The sequence below is a fragment of the Lipomyces tetrasporus genome (genome assembly GCF_029532465.1).
Source record: "Lipomyces tetrasporus strain NRRL Y-64009 chromosome Unknown POJ06scaffold_9, whole genome shotgun sequence".
In the NCBI taxonomy this organism is placed as follows: domain Eukaryota; kingdom Fungi; phylum Ascomycota; class Lipomycetes; order Lipomycetales; family Lipomycetaceae; genus Lipomyces; species Lipomyces tetrasporus.
The window spans coordinates 920986-940149 of NW_026611604.1; the positions used below are offsets into that span (position 1 = coordinate 920986).

Genomic DNA, 19164 nt, shown 5'->3' on the forward strand with positions numbered 1-19164 from the left:
ACTGGTGCCATGTTTTGAGATGATCTGTCAACCCTGTCTTTTTGATTACTATAGACATTTGTGTGATTGTGAGAGAGCGCTACAACGATATATAATACATAATGCGATTTAATGGTGAGACCTCTATATGAGATTAGTTTATATTATTGTTGGTACAGTACGCCAGTCAATTCGGACCAGCAATAAATGCAGCAGTCGTCCGCAATGAGAATGGCGTGCATCTGCTTATGACCTAGACAAGTTTGGTTCGGCTAGATACAAACAGGCTCCCGTAAAATTATCGCGGGGGATAGACTGAAATTATCGCGGGGATGACTGTGACTGCCCGCGTTGATCTCCGCGAAGCATGACGATGAACATGTGGTATTTCGTGAGGTTTAGTATGTGTTATATTCCGATCCATTCATCCGCGTGAGTTCCTTGTCTTCGCGATGACGTCACTGCTGACATTTATCGCGGGGCTCGTACTTTATGCTAGGGGGCGGGACAGCTGGGGCCTTAACTACGGGTGATAAGTTTGCGGATGTGGAATAATCGCCGATAACGCGTAGTGCTGTCACGAGCGTGTGGGCGGAGACAGCGATAAGTTAGCATAATTGTACGGGCAAGGTCCGGAGTGGTTTTTTTCTTTGTTAGATGGCCAACACGCGTAACTTTCCCCGCATGCACACGACTACGACGACCAAACCCTCGCTGCTTTCTCACTGCCGTTCCCAGCTGCTGCTGTTCGTTGTGTCCATTTATTACCTATGCCCGCAATGCTACGTCTAGATACTTTGCGGCAATGGAGATGTTGCAGATAAGGCGCCGTAAATTACTCGTTCGGGTATCCGCGTGGGATTCCAGGGGCTAACATGAGGCCTGGCCCGGATGAGACCCATTGTCATGTGCATGAACGGGTCCGCCCATATGCCGGGTAGCTAAGGGGTTTGTAGTGCTGGAGCAGCAGCAGACAGGCGAGTTCAGGGTAACACCGCATTGTCTGACCCGAGTCTTGCGCGGCGCCGACCGGCGGACCGACCGGCCGAGGGAAGGACGGGGCCACCCCGCAAGTCTTCGCCGGGTCGCGGAGACACCAACAATATTATCTATACATATCCCTAGCCGGGCCCCAGTTCTAGTCTACTCTACTTCGACTCTACTCTACTCTACACCTCCGATTCCGTCCTCTTCTTCAACACTTGCTATCGCAATGTCCGATACAGCTTCGCTTGTGTCCGCCGTTGAGATCCTCGGTGCCGTCGAGGAGTCCTACAAGACCATCCTGACGCCCGAGGCCATCGCCTTCCTCGTCCTGCTCCACCGCACCTTCAATCAGACCCGCAAGGCCCTGCTTGCCCGTCGTCGCGCCCGCCAGGCCGCCCTCGACGGCGGCATCCTGCCGACATTTTTGCCCGAGACCAAGTTCATCCGCGAGGACCCTACCTGGCAAGGGGCGCCGCCAGCGCCCGGTCTTGTCGATCGCCGGGTCGAGATCACAGGCCCGACCGACCGCAAGATGGTCATCAACGCGCTCAACTCGGAGGTTTGGACTTACATGGCCGACTTTGAGGACGCAACCGCGCCGACGTGGGAAAATCTCGTGTCTGGACAAGTCAACCTGTACGACGCCATCCGCAGGCAAGTCGACTTCACCCCGCCCGGCGGCAAGGCCTACAAGCTCCGTACCGACCGGGTCCTGCCAACGCTCATTGTCAGACCGCGAGGATGGCATTTGGACGAAAAGCACTTTGTTGTCGACGGCGAGCCCATCTCCGGTTCGATCTTCGATTTCGGTCTCTACTTCTTCCACAACGCGCACGAACTCGTCAAGCGCGGCTTCGGACCGTATTTTTACCTGCCAAAGATGGAGTCCCACCTCGAGGCCCGGCTCTGGAACGACATCTTCAAGCTGTCGCAGGACATGATCGGAATGCCACGGGGGACCATCCGAGGAACGGTTCTGATCGAGACAATCTTGGCCGCGTTCGAGATGGAGGAGATCATATACGAGCTGCGGGAGCATTCGTCGGGTCTGAACTGCGGCCGGTGGGACTACATCTTCAGCTTCATTAAAAAATTCAGACAGAACCCCGCGTTCGTGCTGCCGGACCGGTCCGCGGTCACGATGACGTCGCCGTTCATGGAAGCGTACGTCAAGTTGTTGATCAAGACCTGCCACAAGCGCGGCGTGCACGCGATGGGCGGCATGGCGGCCCAGATCCCCATCAAGAGCGACGCGGCGGCAAACAAAGCCGCCATGGAGAACGTCTACAAGGACAAGCTGCGCGAAGTCAATGCCGGCCACGACGGCACCTGGGTCGCGCACCCGGCGCTTGCCGCGATTGCTTCTGAAGTGTTCAACAAACACATGCCGACGCCGAACCAGCTGTTTAAGCGGACCGAGGACGTGTTTGTGACCGAGGCCGATCTGCTGAATTCAGCAGTGCCAGGAAAGATCACCGAGGACGGCATCCGAAAGAACTTGGACATTGGCCTCGGATACATGGAGGCCTGGGTCAGAGGCGTTGGATGCGTCCCGATCAACTACCTTATGGAAGACGCCGCCACGGCCGAAGTGTCCCGGTCACAGCTCTGGCAGTGGGTCAGACACCAGGTCACGACGGCCGAGGGCATTAAAGTAACCAAAGACTACGCACTCCGGATCTTGGAAGAGGAAACGGCAAAGTTGGAGAAGGCTGCCCCCAAGGGCAACAAGTTCCGACAGGCGGCGCAGCATTTCAGCACACAGATCACGGGCGAGGACTATGCTGACTTCTTGACCACGTTGTTGTATGACGACATCACGAAGATCAACAGCAAGTCGGCCAAATTGTGACTTTTTCTGATGAGCAAAAATTTGTGAATTTGCTACGGTCGTTTAGTAGTGTGTTCAACAGGTTGTAATGGTCTGTAACAATGCAACAGTTTTCGTAATCATTTACATTCACAAAAATCTGTGGAAGCCAATAACTCCGACCCAATTTGCATTCCCATTCATTTCACCACAAAGACCAATTGCCTTTACTCCTTTTCTGGTCGTCCTCGGCCCTCCGTAACCGATCCCGTTCCTCAATCATCTTGTTCTGGGCCGCCGTCTGGGCCCGGGTCTGGGCCCTTGCGGTCCAGGTCGCGCGGTCGCGTTCGCGGATCACGCACGCGGGCTCGACACTGTCCGACAGCATCCACGCGGGACGGGACGATTGGGCGTTGGATTGTATGAGTTCGTAGAGCTTGTTGTCGGGCTCGGACGCGTCGCGGAACGCTTTTTCTTGGTAGTATTTTTGCCGGACTTCGGGGGAGAATTTCTGCCTTGCATGTCAGCATTTGTCGGGACAAGACGGGGACAAATTTTTTTTGTGATATATATATAAAGAAAACAAAATGAAACAAAGTAAATGCAAGACCGGCAACAGGAGAACCTTACCGCCACGACTTCTTCTTCGGTGGGCACGGTGTTTCTGTACAGGCCGACGCCCAGTCCGACGATGCCAGCGCCGGCGAATAGCATTTTGACGTACAGCAACGACGACATTGCGGTAGTTGGAATAAGCTGATATAGGAGCGGTGGATACTAGTAACGATATCAAATATGTTGACGTGAAATGCTGATCCGGAAAGCTCAGGGTCTTTCTCCGTGGATTGTTGCTCGATTTGGGATCGTGGTCGGTCGAAGAACGGCGCCCAGGTCGGGTGTGGAGTTGCGCGCAAAGGAAGTACTATGCACCTGATTCCATTTGCGAATCAAACAGTTTACATGCGGCACTAGAACTCTAGCGGCTATTTGGTCTATGCCAGCGATTGTCTAATTGCATGTAGTCAGCTGTTTAGCATTGAAGGTTGAGAATCGCGAGGAGGAATATTATGTCATTTCTGCTGCATGGGTTTGCGAATTAATCTGACCATACTGTCCCAATATATTTGTCTGCAAATTCATATTACACAAAACATAAAAGAACATATTATACAATCACTCTCGTTCCACCGGTTTATATACCATGTCCATAATCTACATTATCTTGTCCGACATCATCTACAGATCTTGCCCGGTCCATTATCTGCCGACAGGTCAAGCGGCGCTGCGCAGGACGAGAATGACGGAGTCTCCGCGCAAAAACATCTTGCTAATAAACCGACTCTTATCAACAGGCCGTCCTTTCTTGCCCTTGGAAGTACGCGGTGTGTCAGTCCATATCTGCAAACACATTAGCCTCATCTTTCAACCCACACAACATCAACAACAAACCTCCTTCACATTCTCAAGAACCATGTTCGAATGCCGATCAAACGCCTTCACTCGCGCAAGCAGCTTCTTGTTATTCCGACACGAAATCAGGACCTGGGAGCGGTTCTTTACCGCGGCCTGCAGGACCGACAGCGGGCCATTGGAGAATTCGTATTCTTCGAGTTTTGCGAGTTCCAGCTCTGTCAGCTCTGAGCGGGGGCGGTTTAGATATTCGCTAGATGCATCGGTGTGTTAGTAGACGGTGTCATCGGGCACAAGTGAATTAGAAGCCGGGAGGGGGGGGGCTAATGACTTACGCCATATTGTCCGCGTGAAGCTATTGTAGTGAGAGAAGCGAGGCGGGGCCAGGGAAGCAAGGTGTTAGCAATCTGATTGATAGCTAGAGTAGATCGTAGAAGTCGATTATCAGTAACAGTGTGCTGCCTCAGATAAGTCCGCCAGTTAGTGTCAACGATTGATCTTGCACTCAAATTCGTCGCTTGCGCTCACTATTGGATTCATACCCAGATCTACCGCGTTCAAGTCCGCAGCAGTACTTCTCAGCACGCAGTCTTTGCCCTAACCCTGCCATAGTAACGGACGCGACGCGAAGTTTTGGTTCGCTCGTTTGCGGCTGAGGACAAACCTAAAAAGTCAACGCGACTCGGACTTGTTGCCCTGAAATATCTCGGTCTTGCCCTCGTTGCTTCTAGACACACGTCCGCCGTCTGTTTGTACCGAATACTTGGCTTGCTGTCGGGCGATTCCTGCTTTCAGATCTCGAACCTGGACGCGTCGCGTTTATATTCGGCCACGTCGAGATGTCCGTAGAGGCGGTTTTGTCGACAGAGTCTCTGCCGCCCACTCGGCAGATGCGCCGTACGCGACCTTGCCTCTCAATCTTACATTATATGCTAACAATCTTCCAGTCAAGGTGCTCTACACGTTCGACAACGCGCAACGGACGACCTGCCTCGCGCGCGCGTCGTCGCTCTACGCAGTTCACGTCGTCCATTGCCCGCCATCCTCACCGTCGTCCTCGACGGCGTCTTCTTCGCACAGTCTGCTAGGCGTTATCGATCTGCGGTCATGTCTTTCAGCCGTTGCGTCCGCGTCTCCGGAATTATTGTCGGATCCGGAATCAGATTTCGCGGTGTACACGGTCGACTACTCCGAGCGCGACGCGCCGCTCGTCGGACACGGCCTGTTGTCGTGGGCATTGTCCGCACCGGGAAGTACCGGAGACAAGACTGTCAGCGCTGAAATGACGGGCGCTAGTGGTGGTGGTGAGGGGTTGCAGCAAATGGTCTGCGGACGCGTATGTTCGAATATATTGGCCGTGTTTGGCGGCGGTGTGCGGGAGACATTGGAGATCAAATTGCGATTGTCACCGGTATGCTCTTTAATCCAGCAAGATTAGCACTGAAGCATTTGGCAGACTAACACGTTCACAAGGTTGCCGGCGTCTCGCAGTTGCGGTACATTCGGTCCATGCAGCTCTACGTCCGTCTCTCAAGACTCCTACCTGGTTCGTTCGACCCGTCAGTATGGTCGAACTTCATTGCCTCGAATCCTCACGTAATGCAACTTCTCACGGCACCCGCGTATGCTACCGCCACGTCGTCCGATTCCGCGAATACTGCGTCCAGCGTCGTGCGCGACAAGACCGATTTCGATGCGTTTTTGGGATTACCATCGAACTTACCGAGTGAAATGCTAGCCGATGTCGGTAATACTGCGCCAAAGAGGGCACGGCCAAGACCGAGCAATGGCACTACTAAGGTATGCCTGAACTCTATATTCTTGACAAGAGAACAAAAAAACACAGACTAACCAAACTCAGAAATCGCGACAGCCGCTTGACGATTTAGCGTCGTCGGCGCTCAATATCGCAAACAACGCGAATACGCCCGGAAACGCACCGGCTCGAAAACCACGATCCTCTAGTTCACGACCACGAAAGCCACGGACACAGTCTGCACGCGCGACACCGGCTGCGGCGTCAGATGCTGTTACATCTGTTATTGACGACGAGAATGATGGTCAGACACCGCAAAGTGAGCAGTCGCAGAACCAAGCTCTGACTTCACGGTCAAATGCGTCACAGCAGCTGTCTGGCGCGCAGTCACACTCACACTCGTCCCGGAATCCAAGTTCGTTACCGCAGCGGCAGGCACTAGTACGTGCCACGACTGCGCCTACACCATCCACGTTCTCGCCGCCGTCGTCAATATGCTCGACAAACTCTCCATACGTGGAGTCACCACAACTCGCGTCCTCACCGCCAGTTTCTGGAGCGAACGATAGACTGTCGCCATTTCTAGAGGGCCCAATTCCAAAAGCGTGGACCTTAGACTTTGACGACAAGGCTGCTTCGTCGCACGTTCAGCACGCTGGCACGGCGGCATCAACTTCGCCTACAACCGCCTCATTCGATGAACTGATGAGTGCGACACTCAGTCTAGACGACCCCGATGTGTTTCTAAGGACTGCCGACAATGACGCTTCGATTTCCTTGGCGAACGACTTTGTGAGGGAATTTTATCGGTTCGAGTCTGAGAGCGAAGAGTCTTCAGCGGGCGGTCTGAATGCGAGTACGGGCGACGTTGGAATCTCGACGGATGCGGATATGACGGATGCGCTTGAGGCCCGCGACATTGAAGCTCTTGTTATGGAATCGCATAACGCGCAGCAACGGTTACTAGTTTCGCGGGACAAGTCTGACTCAACGTCGAGTACTAGCACGTCGGACGGTTTTGACGAGGAGCAGATGCAGAAGATCTCGCCGATCACGTCGCCTACAGTTGCCGAAAAGGACGGTTCGCGGGCCCGGAGCTCGACCCCCAAGATAGAGTCCGACACCGCGACTAAGGCGAAATCACGAGTATCGGCGAAGATTAAAGAGCGGATTCACGAGTCGCTGATTCAAGACTTGGCGGCCGGCAAAGTCCCTCGGTATTGCGAGAACTGCGGCGACATCAAGACTTCGACGTGGCGCAAAATTCGTGCAATGACTGTCAACAACAAGATGGAAGACATGTGGTTGTGCAATCCATGTGGATTATATTTCGCGTCTAAGAAACTCATGAGACCGCAGCATTTGTGGAGAGATGATAGCGTGCCGCTATCTTCGGACGCGTTTGAATTAGACGTTGCCAGCGAGGCAGCTCCGGGGCAAGGAAGTACTCCGAGCACTCTAAAGTTCGGGCCCACCACGCCTGGTGCTGCCGTCGTCGTCGCGATGGCCACAACGGGAGACGGAAGCGAAACGAAGAAACGAAAAGTTGGAGAGCTTCAACGCGAAGCCGAGGAGGTGGGCGAGATTATGGAGGTGGAATCCGGGTCATAGCGATTTTGCATCTGTCTATGGCGTTTTCTTGACAATCCTCGCTGCATTTTTATTTGCTTAAAATGGTGTATTAGTATTGCTTAGATGTATTCCTTCAACTGTCCATATTTTTAGTTTGCGTTTAATTTCGGCTGCCCTTATCAGGGGCCGTCAAACTTTAATAATCCTAGCACAAGCCCCGCTTCTTGTCATTCTTGCTGATTGTCACAGCCAGTTTATATCTACAACTTATATTGCCTAGCGAAGAACAAACAAAGCCAATACTGACACAAGGTCGACAGGATTATTAAATTTGGTTTTATGCGTGAACTGTTAGTCAATGGTGAACTTGTGGAAGTGACTATTTCGCTAATAGATAAGTTTACTTAACACGTACAAGGGGGCAACTAACAAAAGTCACTATCGAACTTGTGTGGCAGTCGAAAACACAGATCGAGTATTTGAAGCCATGCTCTTTGGTACGAACAATTTCAAGAAAGGCTTCCTCAGCTTTATGCGTAAGTTCGACTTTGCCGTGTGGTCAATAGAGCTCTACGACTCCGGTCCCCAGAACACGCGCACTTGAGCGGAGAGGGAGGACTGTTTAGGTAGCGAGGGGCTGATTTTAATTGTGCCAGTGCCTGTCGCGTTTTAAAAGTAACAGTAACATGAAATACAAAGCAAACCTGCATAGAGCAACAAGTTTTTACAATTCCCGGCAATCTGTACGTAATTGTTGACCTTGAATCACTAATTTGACTAATAATATGTATAAGCAGCTTATTTATCAGCTATCAGTATTCGGAGAGCTGTTTCCTTGTGAGAGCGCCATATCCGTTAGCGTACGAAGTTATGGCAGATTATGAAAAGGATGATTCGCCTCGCCTATGTCACTTTCGATCTTTGCCACTCACTGGATACGCAGTTGGCATCGAGCCATTGGGAAAGAGAATGATAGTTAAGGTCGTGTGTTGCCCATCAGCATTTCTTTTGGCTCCCGTATCAAGACTTGACAGATTGAGCCAAAAGTGGTAAGAATTCATTGATACATTCCTTGAGGGTCGAAAATTGTACTAAATGTTATACGCCCGTGAAATCTGGCCCGACGTTTCATCCATCCGGCCGGTCTAAGATTTTCCATCCGGTCAAACCCCATTTCTTGTAAAGGATCCCACCTTGTCGTCAAAGAAATTAGCAGTCGCAAGGCAAAATTACCGCAATGCATTACAACTTACGTACGGCCCTAATCCTTTTTCCACAGATGTTAAGCAACGGGTGGTATCTATCATCTCTTCCGAAGTCGAACGCATTTCATCGCTCAAGCTTCCTCCTTCACCTAGTAGATTAAAATAGGGAGTTACCGTGGAAATGGATGGAGAGTAGTTATAGGACATCACAAATGCGGGGTGATTCTTTTATCAATGTGTGATTGCGTCCTGTCTGTTCACTATTCCTACTATTAGCCAATTGGTTGACATAGCATAATGATCTTATCGCTCGGTGTTTAAATTGAAGGAACTGGGGTCGAGATGCAACAATTGCATGGGGTTAGGGTAGAATTTTGACATAAACCTCCCAGCGTTTGGCGCACCCGCTTATCAAACTCAGCTCGCGCCATGTTCGACGAACTCCAGTGGCTTATTCCCGTCGCCGCACTCGCACCATCGTCACGGACAGGTTTGCCAATTCCCAGAAATTACCACCAGCGCATTACTCGGTAACTAGTCCGTGAAGTCATGCGTGTGCCATCCTCAGTCTATCTCCAGTCCCCTCCTGCTTCGGTGGAAGTGAACAACGCATTCGACCCTGCAGCTCAAAGTCCCTCATTCACGCATCCCGACCAACCCACGTCTGGTCGCAACACGAGTTTCTTCGCCAGCAATGTGAACGTCACCCCTCCTCCTGCATCCGATCACTTTGTCCACAGCGAGCGCGTGACTAGGACTGCTCCAAAGACGAAGGATGTCGACCCGTACACTCAAGCGTTCATTGACTTTATATACGAAAATCCAACGACCTACCACGCCGCCGAATATTTCGCGGAAGAGCTTACCAAGGCTGGATTTACGTATCTATCCGAGCGTGTGTCATGGAAGGACAAGCTTGCCAAGGGAGGCAAGTATTTTACTACTCGTAACGGATCGTCGCTCGTGGCGTTCGTCATTGGGGCCAACTACTCTGGCGGCAATGGCGCCGGCATGGTTGCCTGCCATATAGACGCTTTGACCGCCAAGGTTAAGCCTATATCGAAGAAACCCGTTGTCGAGGGGTATACTCAGCTGGGAGCCGCTCCATATGCCGGTGCTATGTCTATGTAAGTAAGACGTTTTAGACGCTCGTGGGAATGCGGAATGCTGACCTTGGAAGGACTTGGTGGGATCGTGACCTGGGTCTCGGTGGTCGTGTCGTTGTCAAGGATGAGAACAGCGGGATTATAAAAACAAAACTTATTCACCTGCCGTACCCTGTCGCGCGCATTCCGACTCTAGCTCCTCATTTTGGTGCTCCTGCTAATGGACCCTTCAACCCCGAGACTAACACCACCCCTATCATTGCTCTTGAGCCCGACGATCCAGCAGAGAACGAATTGCGACCTGAGGAGGTTGGCGCACCGCTCGCTGGACGACACAACATACGTCTGTTGAGAGTCGTTGCGAAGGAATTGGGAGTCCCCGGTAAGTTGAAATTGGCTTTGCCCATTGTGATTGCGAAACTGACATGAATTAGTGAAATCGTTACTGAACTTCGATCTTGAGCTTTTTGATACGCAGAAGGGTACTGTCGGTGGTCTCGAGCAGGATTTCTTATTCTGCCCGCGAATTGATGACAAGATCTGCGCCTTCGCGGCCGTCAACGGCCTCCTCAATTCTTGCGAAGAGTATGCGGTCACAGGCAACAGCATCAATGTCGTCGCACTTTTCGACGATGAGGAGATTGGAAGCTTGCTGCGACAGGGTGCTCGTGGAGGTCTTCTTGAGGGCAGCTTGACTCGTGTTGTCGACGCGCTCGGCAACGGTGCCACGATGCAGCAAACGTTCGCCAACTCGTTCCTCGTGTCTGCGGACGTTATTCACGCCGTGAACCCCAACTTCATGAACCTGTACTTGCAGTACCACATGCCTCGACTGAACGTAGGCGTCACAGTCTCCTGCGATCCTAATGGCCATATGACCACTGACGCCGAATCCTTGGCCTTCATGGAGGAAGTCGCGCGAAGAACAAACAACACTCTCCAGTATTTCCAGATCCGAAACGACTCGCGGTCAGGCGGCACAGTTGGCCCCATGCTGTCGTCTTCTATGGGCTGCAGATCCATTGATATGGGTATCCCTCAATTGGCCATGCACTCGATCCGGGCGTGTACGGGCAGCAGAGACGTCGCTCTTGGGGTTAAACTATTCCAGGGATTCTATGAGGAGTGGGAGGATGTTGACTATCACGTCCGCTCTGGTGAGAAGATGTAGAGTTGGTTTTTGTGCGTTTGGTTTCTCTGTTATTCAGTTATCCGTTTAGACTCATTGCCTATGATTGTGCAGCTTAGTTGTTCATAGAGAAGGAGCGTCGCAGGCATCATCTATTTCTTAGGTAAATACAGATGGAGTAGTCATCTTGCGATTTGATAATTCCGCAATCTGAGCCAAGCATTTTACTTTGAATATCTTAACTACATTACAAACGCACAAAAATATTCCCTCCATTTCCAGTGCAATTCCCTAAACTACCCTTGATTAATTATGTCAAATGTACTAGTCACCTTAAAAGCTAGCAAATTGATACAATAGATTTGATAGCTTTCCCACTTGCTTGCTTTCGTTGGGATAATTTGCTCTCGTCTTGCAAATACCTACAGGTCTTATGGGTTTCGTTCCACGGCTCCCTTGCTGATGCCTACTGACAGAACAAACTTACGCGCCAGGATACCAAATTCGCAATGGGGATCCACCACCATCAAGCACATACATCAATGAATCGACCACTATCGCTGCTCAGCGCGTTCGTAGCTCTACTGAGCGTTCTGCATGTGGCAGTCGCACATAATGTCCGATTAGGCGCCGCCGGGCGCGAATGCTTCTTCGAGGACCTGCGGAAGGGCGATCAAATGGCCGTCACGTATCAGGTTGGCGACCAGGAAGGACAAGGAAGCAGTGGATATTTGGGGATTGACTTCTGGGTATGTTTGTTCTCTTACTTTGAAGGCGACTGTTTGTAGCTTGGTTACGCTGGTGACTGGAATTTTAACCGCATTTAGGTCAACGACCCACACAATGCCGTCTTAAAGATCGAGAAAGACGTTCCCCATGGTGAATTCACATTTACTGCCCAGGACTCTGGTCGCTATGTCTACTGCTTCTCGAACGAAGCGTCCGGATTCGTGTCGCGAGAGGTCGGATTTAATGTCCACGGTGTCGTCTACGTCGACGCGACAGAGTCCCAAGCCGATCCATTAGAGAACGAGATCAAAAGTCTTTCGGCCATTGTCGATCAGGTCAAGGACGAACTTCAGTATTTGTTGCTCAGAGAGCGTATGCATCGTAATACGGCCGAGTCCACGAATTCGCGTGTCAAGTGGTGGAGTCTGTTCCAGCTGGGTGTCGTTGCCGGCAGTGGCATTTTCCAGGTTTACTATTTGAAAAGGTTCTTTGAGGTGAAGTCTGTTGTCTAGATTACTAGAATGTGTAACATTTGGGATGTGATAGTAATGGTTTGTACATATAACAGATAGGTGACATGCACATGAAAGGTTCAAGGCGTTGCTTACAGTTACGTTTATTGAGAAAATATCAGCTAGAATTGTGTGCTCACATTTGTATTCAAATATTCTACAAGCGTTTATGTGAGATCTACCTCTACCATATCATCTATCCTAATCTAAACAAGATCTTCATCTAATCTGACAGCTGGATTGCTCTCGATAAAATCAAGATTAACTTTGTGTCCAACCAAGTCTCTAATGTTCGTCAGTTTATATTTAATCATGGTCGGGCGCTCCAGACTGAGACCGAAACCATGAACCCGGAGACCCTTCGGTAGGCCCATAGACTCCAACATCTCGGGTCGGAACATGCCGGAGTTGCCAATTTCAATCCACTTATTTAATCCGGCGTGCCAAGCAAAGATCTCCATTGATGGCTCTGTATACGGGTTATAAGCTGGCTTGAAACGAAGTTTATTGACACCCATTCGCTTGAAGAAACGGTCCATGAAACCGATCAAGTCGCCGAGAGTAAGGCCATAGTCGGCAATGACACCCTCAATCTGGTGGAATTCGGCTAGATGAGTCGCGTCAACAGCCTCATTTCGGAAAACACGGTCAATCGAAAAGAATCGAGCCGGCTTGGGGTCTTGTGCGAGCTTGTGAAGGACTCGTGCGGAGACTGCCGTGGTGTGGGTACGAAGAACCAATCTGAGCGACTCTTTGGCACTCCATGGGTATCTGTAACCGATCGATCCAAACGCACCCTCCTCATGAACCTTGTGAATGTTCTCCCAATATACCTTGTCTTCTGGCTCATCAGCTTCGATTGGGTCTTTGATGTAGAAAGTGTCTTGGAGATCACGCGCAGGATGCTGTTGCGGCACGAAAAGAGTATCGAAATTCCAGAATCCGGACTCCACGTATTGATTTGTCGCCATCTCCGTAAAGCCCATTGCAAAAAAAATCTGTCGGAACTCCTCACGGACCTTGTTCAATGGATGTAATGCTCCGGACGGAGTTGGAGCGCCTTCTGCATCAAAGTTGTAGGGCTTGAAGGTGGCACTCTTCCATGATCCACTGTACAAATTAGTTATACTTACTGAGGAACGTGTTTTCCGGGATGTACATACCTCTGGATCATCTCCGGAGTCACGTCCGTTTCAAGCCGCTTGATTTCCAGAGCATATTCTGGTCCCTTGTCGACGGAGTATGACAGCTTCTTTCTGCACGAACAGTTAGAAAAAGCCAAAATTAGTATTAGCAACCCGTCCTGACCCCTTATTAATGAGTTTTCGTTTGCGCAGCTCTGTGAGCTCTTTGGCGTCAGCCAGGGTTCCAGTATCGTAGATCGTCTTCAGATCCTTCGCGGTGATATCATCTGGCGTCACGGAAACCTGCAACTACTTAATGATTATCCAATCCAACAATAAATCCAAGTCTTACATTGGAAACAAGCTTGTCACCATCCTTCTTGACCCAACCGTTTTTGAAGGCCCGTAATTGACCGAGCTTTCCGGCCTCACCTAACACTTTCTACACATATTAGTCAGTCACGCGTTCTCCTAATGACTTCAAGTTATAAACGTACGGAAACATCTGCCAATTTAAGACCATCTAAACTCTTGGTAATTTCTTCAAGCAATCGATATTCGTGGCTACCCTTCTCGATGATCTCCTCCGCCTCAACAGTGAGTGTCCAGAATTCCTGCTCTATTGGCTTGAAGACGACCATTGAACGGGACGCTAGTGAGCTTAATGCGCCTAATAACAATTAGCCAAAGGTAAATGCCTTTCAGAGACTATCACGTTGGTTTCCTACCCTGAATTGTGTTCGTGTCCACATCGGGGAAAGTGACAGCAGTATCGGCTATCGGACCGTTGTTCAAAATGTTCAATATGGTATGCGGAAGGTCCGACATCGCAATTATGAACCTGAAATTATAATCAATTGCACCGACTATATAGTGTCCCGTCACAATGGGATAAGCGAACTGCTGTCCTAATTGTAAGACGTGGAGAAAGTGCCTAATATTTTCGATGAGCCTTGCTTGTGGCGGTCTACCAACAAACTTTCGGTGACACTGAAGGCTCGCGCCGACGACGCTGTCATCTATAAATATACATCTCATAAGGATCTCCGTTCTCAATCGCTCGTAACTCAGCACAAAATTTAAGATCTTAGCATCATTCGGCCAATTTGAATTTGGAGGATTCTCGCCATACCCGCGGAACTCGCGAGGAAAGTCACACCAGTTGGGAACGTATTCGAATGGCATCTACACCTACGTATTAACAACTGCTCGCAATCCTGACAGATAGAGCTCAACTGATGACTCAATTGACTTACCGTTATATGTTGATAGCTTTAGGAATAGCTTTGGTCAGAAAGTAACAAAAAGAAATTGCACTGGATAGAGATTTTACCACCCGACTACAAATCGGCGGGTAATAAAATTTTGGGTATGGCATCCCCGTCTACATGTAGTGGCCGCCTACTACATCTGCATAGGCTTGACCGACTCAAAGTTGCTAGCTGCTTATGATTGTTATTATCGTGGCTTCGTCGAATGGGCATCTTCAGAGAAAGGATGTCTTTACCACAGACGGAAACCGGATTAAATGGCTAAGCGCCGTGCGCAACGCGTTTGTGTGTCGATAAACAAACAATTTATGCAATAATATACACAAAAACCTGGACCGAAACAAATTTGATGCAAATACAAGCTATGGTTATGACTTCTCGCCCACGACTGCCAGTCGCTTCTCCTCCAGGCTAGTGTCCACACTTCCGTCCCCGCCAACGCCGTCAATAATGTCGCTCTCAGCATCAACAGTCACATCGCCCGAGATCAGCTCTTGGACGAAAGTCCCCTTGGGCGGGAAGATCAGGCTGAGCGACACGTATACAAAGGCTCCGACGAAGAGGCCGTACAGGTAGTTGACATCCCAGAGGTGCACAATGCCGCCGGTCAGTCCCACAGAGTGCGAGACGCTGTTTGCAAGACCGGGCAGGTTGGGCCCGAGCGAGACCGCGACCGTGACGACCGCGCGCCAGTTCACGCCGTGCCAGTACTCGTACCTGCCGTGCGGATCGTAGAGACCCGGCACGTCGATCTTGCGGCGCTTGACCAGCCAGTAGTCTGCCGCAAGCACAGCAGCGACCGGTGCGAGGAAAATGGCCAGGCCTGACATAAACGTCAGCAACGACTGAGCCGAGTTGATGATCTTCCACGGGACCATCACCCAGCCGCCGATGATAGTGACAATAATGGAACCGCGGCGGATGTTGAAGTATTTCGGGCAAAGTGAGGTTAAATCATTAGCAGCGGTGACAACATTCGCACCCACATTTCTATGGCAGAGTTAATGACAAGTGAAGATTGGCTTCTGATATGGACAACTTACGTTCCAATCTGGGCGACTGCCCATGAGAAGCCGACAAAGAAGCGCGCAGTGCGGCCCTTAGAACCAGTCCACTTTGCAGCGAGAGCCGTAGGATCCCAGATATATTGGCCGTAGATGACCTTGCCGGCCGAGGTGGCGACGATAGACATGACCGCGAGGAAAGTGCAGATAACAGGAAGGAAGAGAGCCTGCCAATACTGACCCTTCGTTCCGCGCATGTATCGTGTGAAATCAGGAATGTTGGTAGCCATGGTGGCCCAGCCGCCGGCGGACGACATCATACAGGTCATGATAAGCCACGCTCGCTGGGACCCATGAACACGCGGCTCTTGCGACCATATGTCGCCGCTCGAGGACGCATACTTGACCATACCGGCCGCCACGCCAATCGAGCTCGCAATGACAACAACGGCCTTGAAGATGAAAAACCAACGGAGCTTATGAGGCGGGACCATAAGGATCGGAAACTGGATACTCCAAAATAGCAAGTGAGACACCATCTGCTGGGTGGTAATGCCGATACTTTTGGGAATGTGGTTCGGAATGTCAAGGTACGACGGCCAGATTGCGGAGATGCAATTTGTGAGCGCGAACGACCCCGAGTAAGTTTGGATCGAGTGCCAAAATAAGGCAGTCACGAAACGGACGATGACGGCGAACTTTGCGAACTGGAAGCCAAAGCCGGAGCGGGCAGCCACGGGGTACGGCACATGGAGGTTGGCACCAATGGCGCCGTTGAATACCATGGGGACGGAAACAATGATCATGCCTAGTGTCTGGGAGAGAATGGCCTCCCGCCATGTCAGTCCCAATATAATGACGGAGGCAGGGGCTTCCCATCGCTGCATATTGAGCGCATCCGAGAACCAGTAGCTTAGAATCGTCAACGCGGTCCAGGTTCGTCGTGATGGCGGAGTCACATCGTTGTCTTTGTTAGTCCAAGTGTCGGGCGGAGCAAACGACGAGGACTCTTTAGGGAGGACCCACGCGGCGCGCGAAGTGGCTTTTGCCTTTATGTCAGCGCGGATGCGGTCGAACCTGTTGCGAACTGTCATTATTGTGTTGTGACTACCATAAGAACTCAAACCAGGGAGCGCGCTATTTATAACGGCAAGGAAAGGTGGTTGTTAGTCCGTCGAAATGACTCAAGGAGATAACGCGCATTACCACAAAACACGAGATATCGTGCTTAGCGCGTGTCGAGCGGACCGATAAGACGGACTAGACCCTAGATAGCAGCGCCAGGCAATCGGAGATGATTCAGGTACGCTAGTGTTTTAATTCCGGTCATAGAGTTTATTCATGCCTCCGGCTTCCGCAAAATACAGTCCTATTATTATCGCCATTCGCTGCACAGGCAAAGAATAATGGCCACAATCATGCAAACACGGACAAGCCACACTTTGGGTATTGACCTGGTGGCTCCGTCGAACGCCATCACAGCCAAGCGTTGTCTCCCGCGGCTGAAATGTGCTTATTTAGCTCTAACTTTTTCTAGAGAAAATTCAGACACATGTAGAGCTAGATAGAACACCGTTAGTACAATGTAATGTCTACGGCCGCCACGATATCCACATATCGGCTTAGCGAGGTTATCGACATGTTGAAATAAGGTTTGATTATCTTTGCCTATACGATGCCATTTCAATCTAGCTGCCTCTCACATTCTCGAAAACTCAGAGAATATCAGTACCCATATCTCCCAGCTCCTCGACATAACGCATTATTGATTTAAGGCCCTCCAACGCTTCTGGATGACTTGGAATGGGAGAAACTACATCACGAGAATAATGATACTCAGGCCAGTCAGCGATAGCAAGTACTGCTGGTCTGCTAATGAGGCGATATTTGTCTCATTAAAGCCAAGAACCCAGGACGCCACCAGAGCCCTGCAGGGACAGGCAGACAGCAAGCTTTTCTTAGGCCTCTTTGCGCGGCTAAGGCGTGTGATTTGCTTAACCTTCTTTATAATCGCTCTAACTTCTCTGCTGCCCGCTACGAAAACTGTTTCTTTGACATTGGTCTAGACCGCTCTTTACTGTAGCTATGATAAGAGCATCCCAGTTGCCGCCGTATGTCTCGCCGTGCCCAGAATACTTAGGCTGAGTGGCTGACTGTCTAAGTGCTTACTGCTAGTGAGAGGCCCCTGTGGCGGATGGTCTAAGTAGTCCACAGCGCCGGCGGATTTCCTAATTAGAAATTTTCGCTAACTGCAGAAATGCGGCGGTCATTGTTCTTGTCTCTGGTCAGTTCGCTGGGGCTCGCTTTCTTGCGCCGCAGCGAAGAAGTCAGTTACATGTAACGCCATGGTAAGGGTCTTCGAGAAGTATGTCAGACGGCCATCACTCCGAAGGAGGCTGGGAATTCAAACGCACGACAGCGCCACTTCTGGCTGTGACTGCACAATCTGAAAGGTTAGACAACGTCACATGCACACTGATGTGGCTTGCTTTCTCGGGATTGACAACGTCACTGATGGATACTGGATGACCTTTGGATCTCGTCTGATGCCGTTGCCTTTGTCTTTCAAAGGCCATCGCTACTGAGAACAGGCTATTGCCATGATCGACCACAACAAAATAGAGACGCAGTAACAAGATCAGCTGGTGCTCAGTGGTTGCTGCAGTCGTTCCATTGTAACAGAAGGTTGAACCTTTCTCAATAAAAGTCTCACAAGTCACAATCACTCGCATTCTCAACCTGTTTGTTTGTTTTGCTTCGGGAGACGGGTAGTCGATGATATCAGCCACCGTACGAACGTGTAATTGCTACCAGTACTGTCCTCAGTACTGTCTTAATGGCCCATTTGCTTAATATGTGATGTTTAAGTGCTCCTTCTCCTAAGAGATTATTGAGCCTCGGTCTTGCACTCAGTGTTCCTATGAGCCTCAGATATTGAGTATATGGAATACATGGATATTAATTTCTCATTTTCGTGGATTGGGATCTACGTATTCGTCACGAGACTGGCTCATTCTGGCGCTGGGGTATCTCATGGAGTGCTGGAAAATGAGCGACCGGTTTCCGAGTGGCATTCACACTCTTCCACTCTGATCCGTAATCAAGGATCATGATACACACTCGCTTGTTGGGTACACTATCTATGGATGGATAAACTTGAAAATGCTGTAAGCATGCTCAGGAATCGTCAAAAGGATATACAAATTTACCCAGTCCCAACCCGATGGCATCAGGCGATGTACAGGTGAAAGAGATGTTAAGTCACCATGGTCGGCGTTAAACAAATGCTGCAAAATCCAGATTGCTTAGGCGTGGAATAATGATTTGCGGTTGGTTTATTATAATTTCAGATTCCGAAATTGGTTCGACTTACTGGCCAAGGTTAACGTGAACCCAGATTGAGAGACAGACGTACTGTAATAACGCTCAAATATTCTCAGAAAATTCGCAGATAAGCGACGATCAGTAGGGACGGACCATAAACATTGACACTGGTATTTTCAAGTCAGACTCAGCGGCCGTACATGCTCCCCACATCCAGGACAGATACCTAAGCACTTAAACTGCTTC

General features: G+C 50.3%; 8 protein-coding genes across 8 annotated transcripts; 4 read left to right on the plus strand and 4 right to left on the minus strand.

The window, feature by feature from the left end:
• Positions 1-1075: 1075 nt before the first annotated feature.
• On the plus strand, positions 1076-2920 carry POJ06DRAFT_259399 (malate synthase). Its single transcript, XM_056188380.1, has one exon. It carries the CDS (start codon positions 1193-1195, stop codon positions 2816-2818), a length of 1626 nt encoding a protein of 541 aa, XP_056041862.1. The 5' UTR covers positions 1076-1192; the 3' UTR covers positions 2819-2920.
• Positions 2921-3826, minus strand: POJ06DRAFT_259401 (uncharacterized protein). The gene is made up of 2 exons (XM_056188381.1): positions 3407-3826; positions 2921-3287 (listed from the first exon to the last, which is right to left on the minus strand). Exons 1-2 carry the CDS (start codon positions 3512-3514, stop codon positions 2982-2984), a joined length of 414 nt encoding a protein of 137 aa, XP_056041863.1. The 5' UTR covers positions 3515-3826; the 3' UTR covers positions 2921-2981.
• POJ06DRAFT_259402 (uncharacterized protein) lies at positions 3827-4683 on the minus strand. The gene is made up of 3 exons (XM_056188382.1): positions 4522-4683; positions 4226-4439; positions 3827-4174 (listed from the first exon to the last, which is right to left on the minus strand). The coding sequence occupies exons 1-3, from the start codon at positions 4524-4526 to the stop codon at positions 4049-4051; spliced, it is 345 nt and encodes a 114-aa protein (XP_056041864.1). The 5' UTR covers positions 4527-4683; the 3' UTR covers positions 3827-4048.
• Positions 4684-7768, plus strand: POJ06DRAFT_259407 (uncharacterized protein). The gene is made up of 4 exons (XM_056188383.1): positions 4684-5083; positions 5134-5597; positions 5660-5986; positions 6048-7768. Exons 1-4 carry the CDS (start codon positions 5026-5028, stop codon positions 7551-7553), a joined length of 2355 nt encoding a protein of 784 aa, XP_056041865.1. The 5' UTR covers positions 4684-5025; the 3' UTR covers positions 7554-7768.
• A 1406-nt stretch (positions 7769-9174) lies between these two features.
• POJ06DRAFT_259415 (peptidase M18) lies at positions 9175-11239 on the plus strand. The gene is made up of 3 exons (XM_056188384.1): positions 9175-9846; positions 9900-10207; positions 10260-11239. Exons 1-3 carry the CDS (start codon positions 9269-9271, stop codon positions 10994-10996), a joined length of 1623 nt encoding a protein of 540 aa, XP_056041866.1. The 5' UTR covers positions 9175-9268; the 3' UTR covers positions 10997-11239.
• Positions 11240-11444: 205 nt separating this feature from the next.
• On the plus strand, positions 11445-12372 carry POJ06DRAFT_259416 (emp24/gp25L/p24 family/GOLD-domain-containing protein). The gene is made up of 2 exons (XM_056188385.1): positions 11445-11703; positions 11782-12372. The coding sequence occupies exons 1-2, from the start codon at positions 11464-11466 to the stop codon at positions 12193-12195; spliced, it is 654 nt and encodes a 217-aa protein (XP_056041867.1). The 5' UTR covers positions 11445-11463; the 3' UTR covers positions 12196-12372.
• POJ06DRAFT_259423 (tRNA synthetases class II core domain (F)-domain-containing protein) lies at positions 12373-14252 on the minus strand. Its single transcript, XM_056188386.1, has 6 exons — positions 14048-14252; positions 13817-13989; positions 13672-13761; positions 13504-13622; positions 13359-13451; positions 12373-13305 (listed from the first exon to the last, which is right to left on the minus strand). The coding sequence occupies exons 1-6, from the start codon at positions 14145-14147 to the stop codon at positions 12402-12404; spliced, it is 1479 nt and encodes a 492-aa protein (XP_056041868.1). The 5' UTR covers positions 14148-14252; the 3' UTR covers positions 12373-12401.
• A 479-nt stretch (positions 14253-14731) lies between these two features.
• POJ06DRAFT_151206 (permease for cytosine/purines, uracil, thiamine, allantoin-domain-containing protein) lies at positions 14732-17037 on the minus strand. Its single transcript, XM_056184670.1, has 2 exons — positions 15634-17037; positions 14732-15580 (listed from the first exon to the last, which is right to left on the minus strand). Exons 1-2 carry the CDS (start codon positions 16686-16688, stop codon positions 14959-14961), a joined length of 1677 nt encoding a protein of 558 aa, XP_056041869.1. The 5' UTR covers positions 16689-17037; the 3' UTR covers positions 14732-14958.
• Between the last annotated feature and the right edge of the window lie 2127 nt (positions 17038-19164).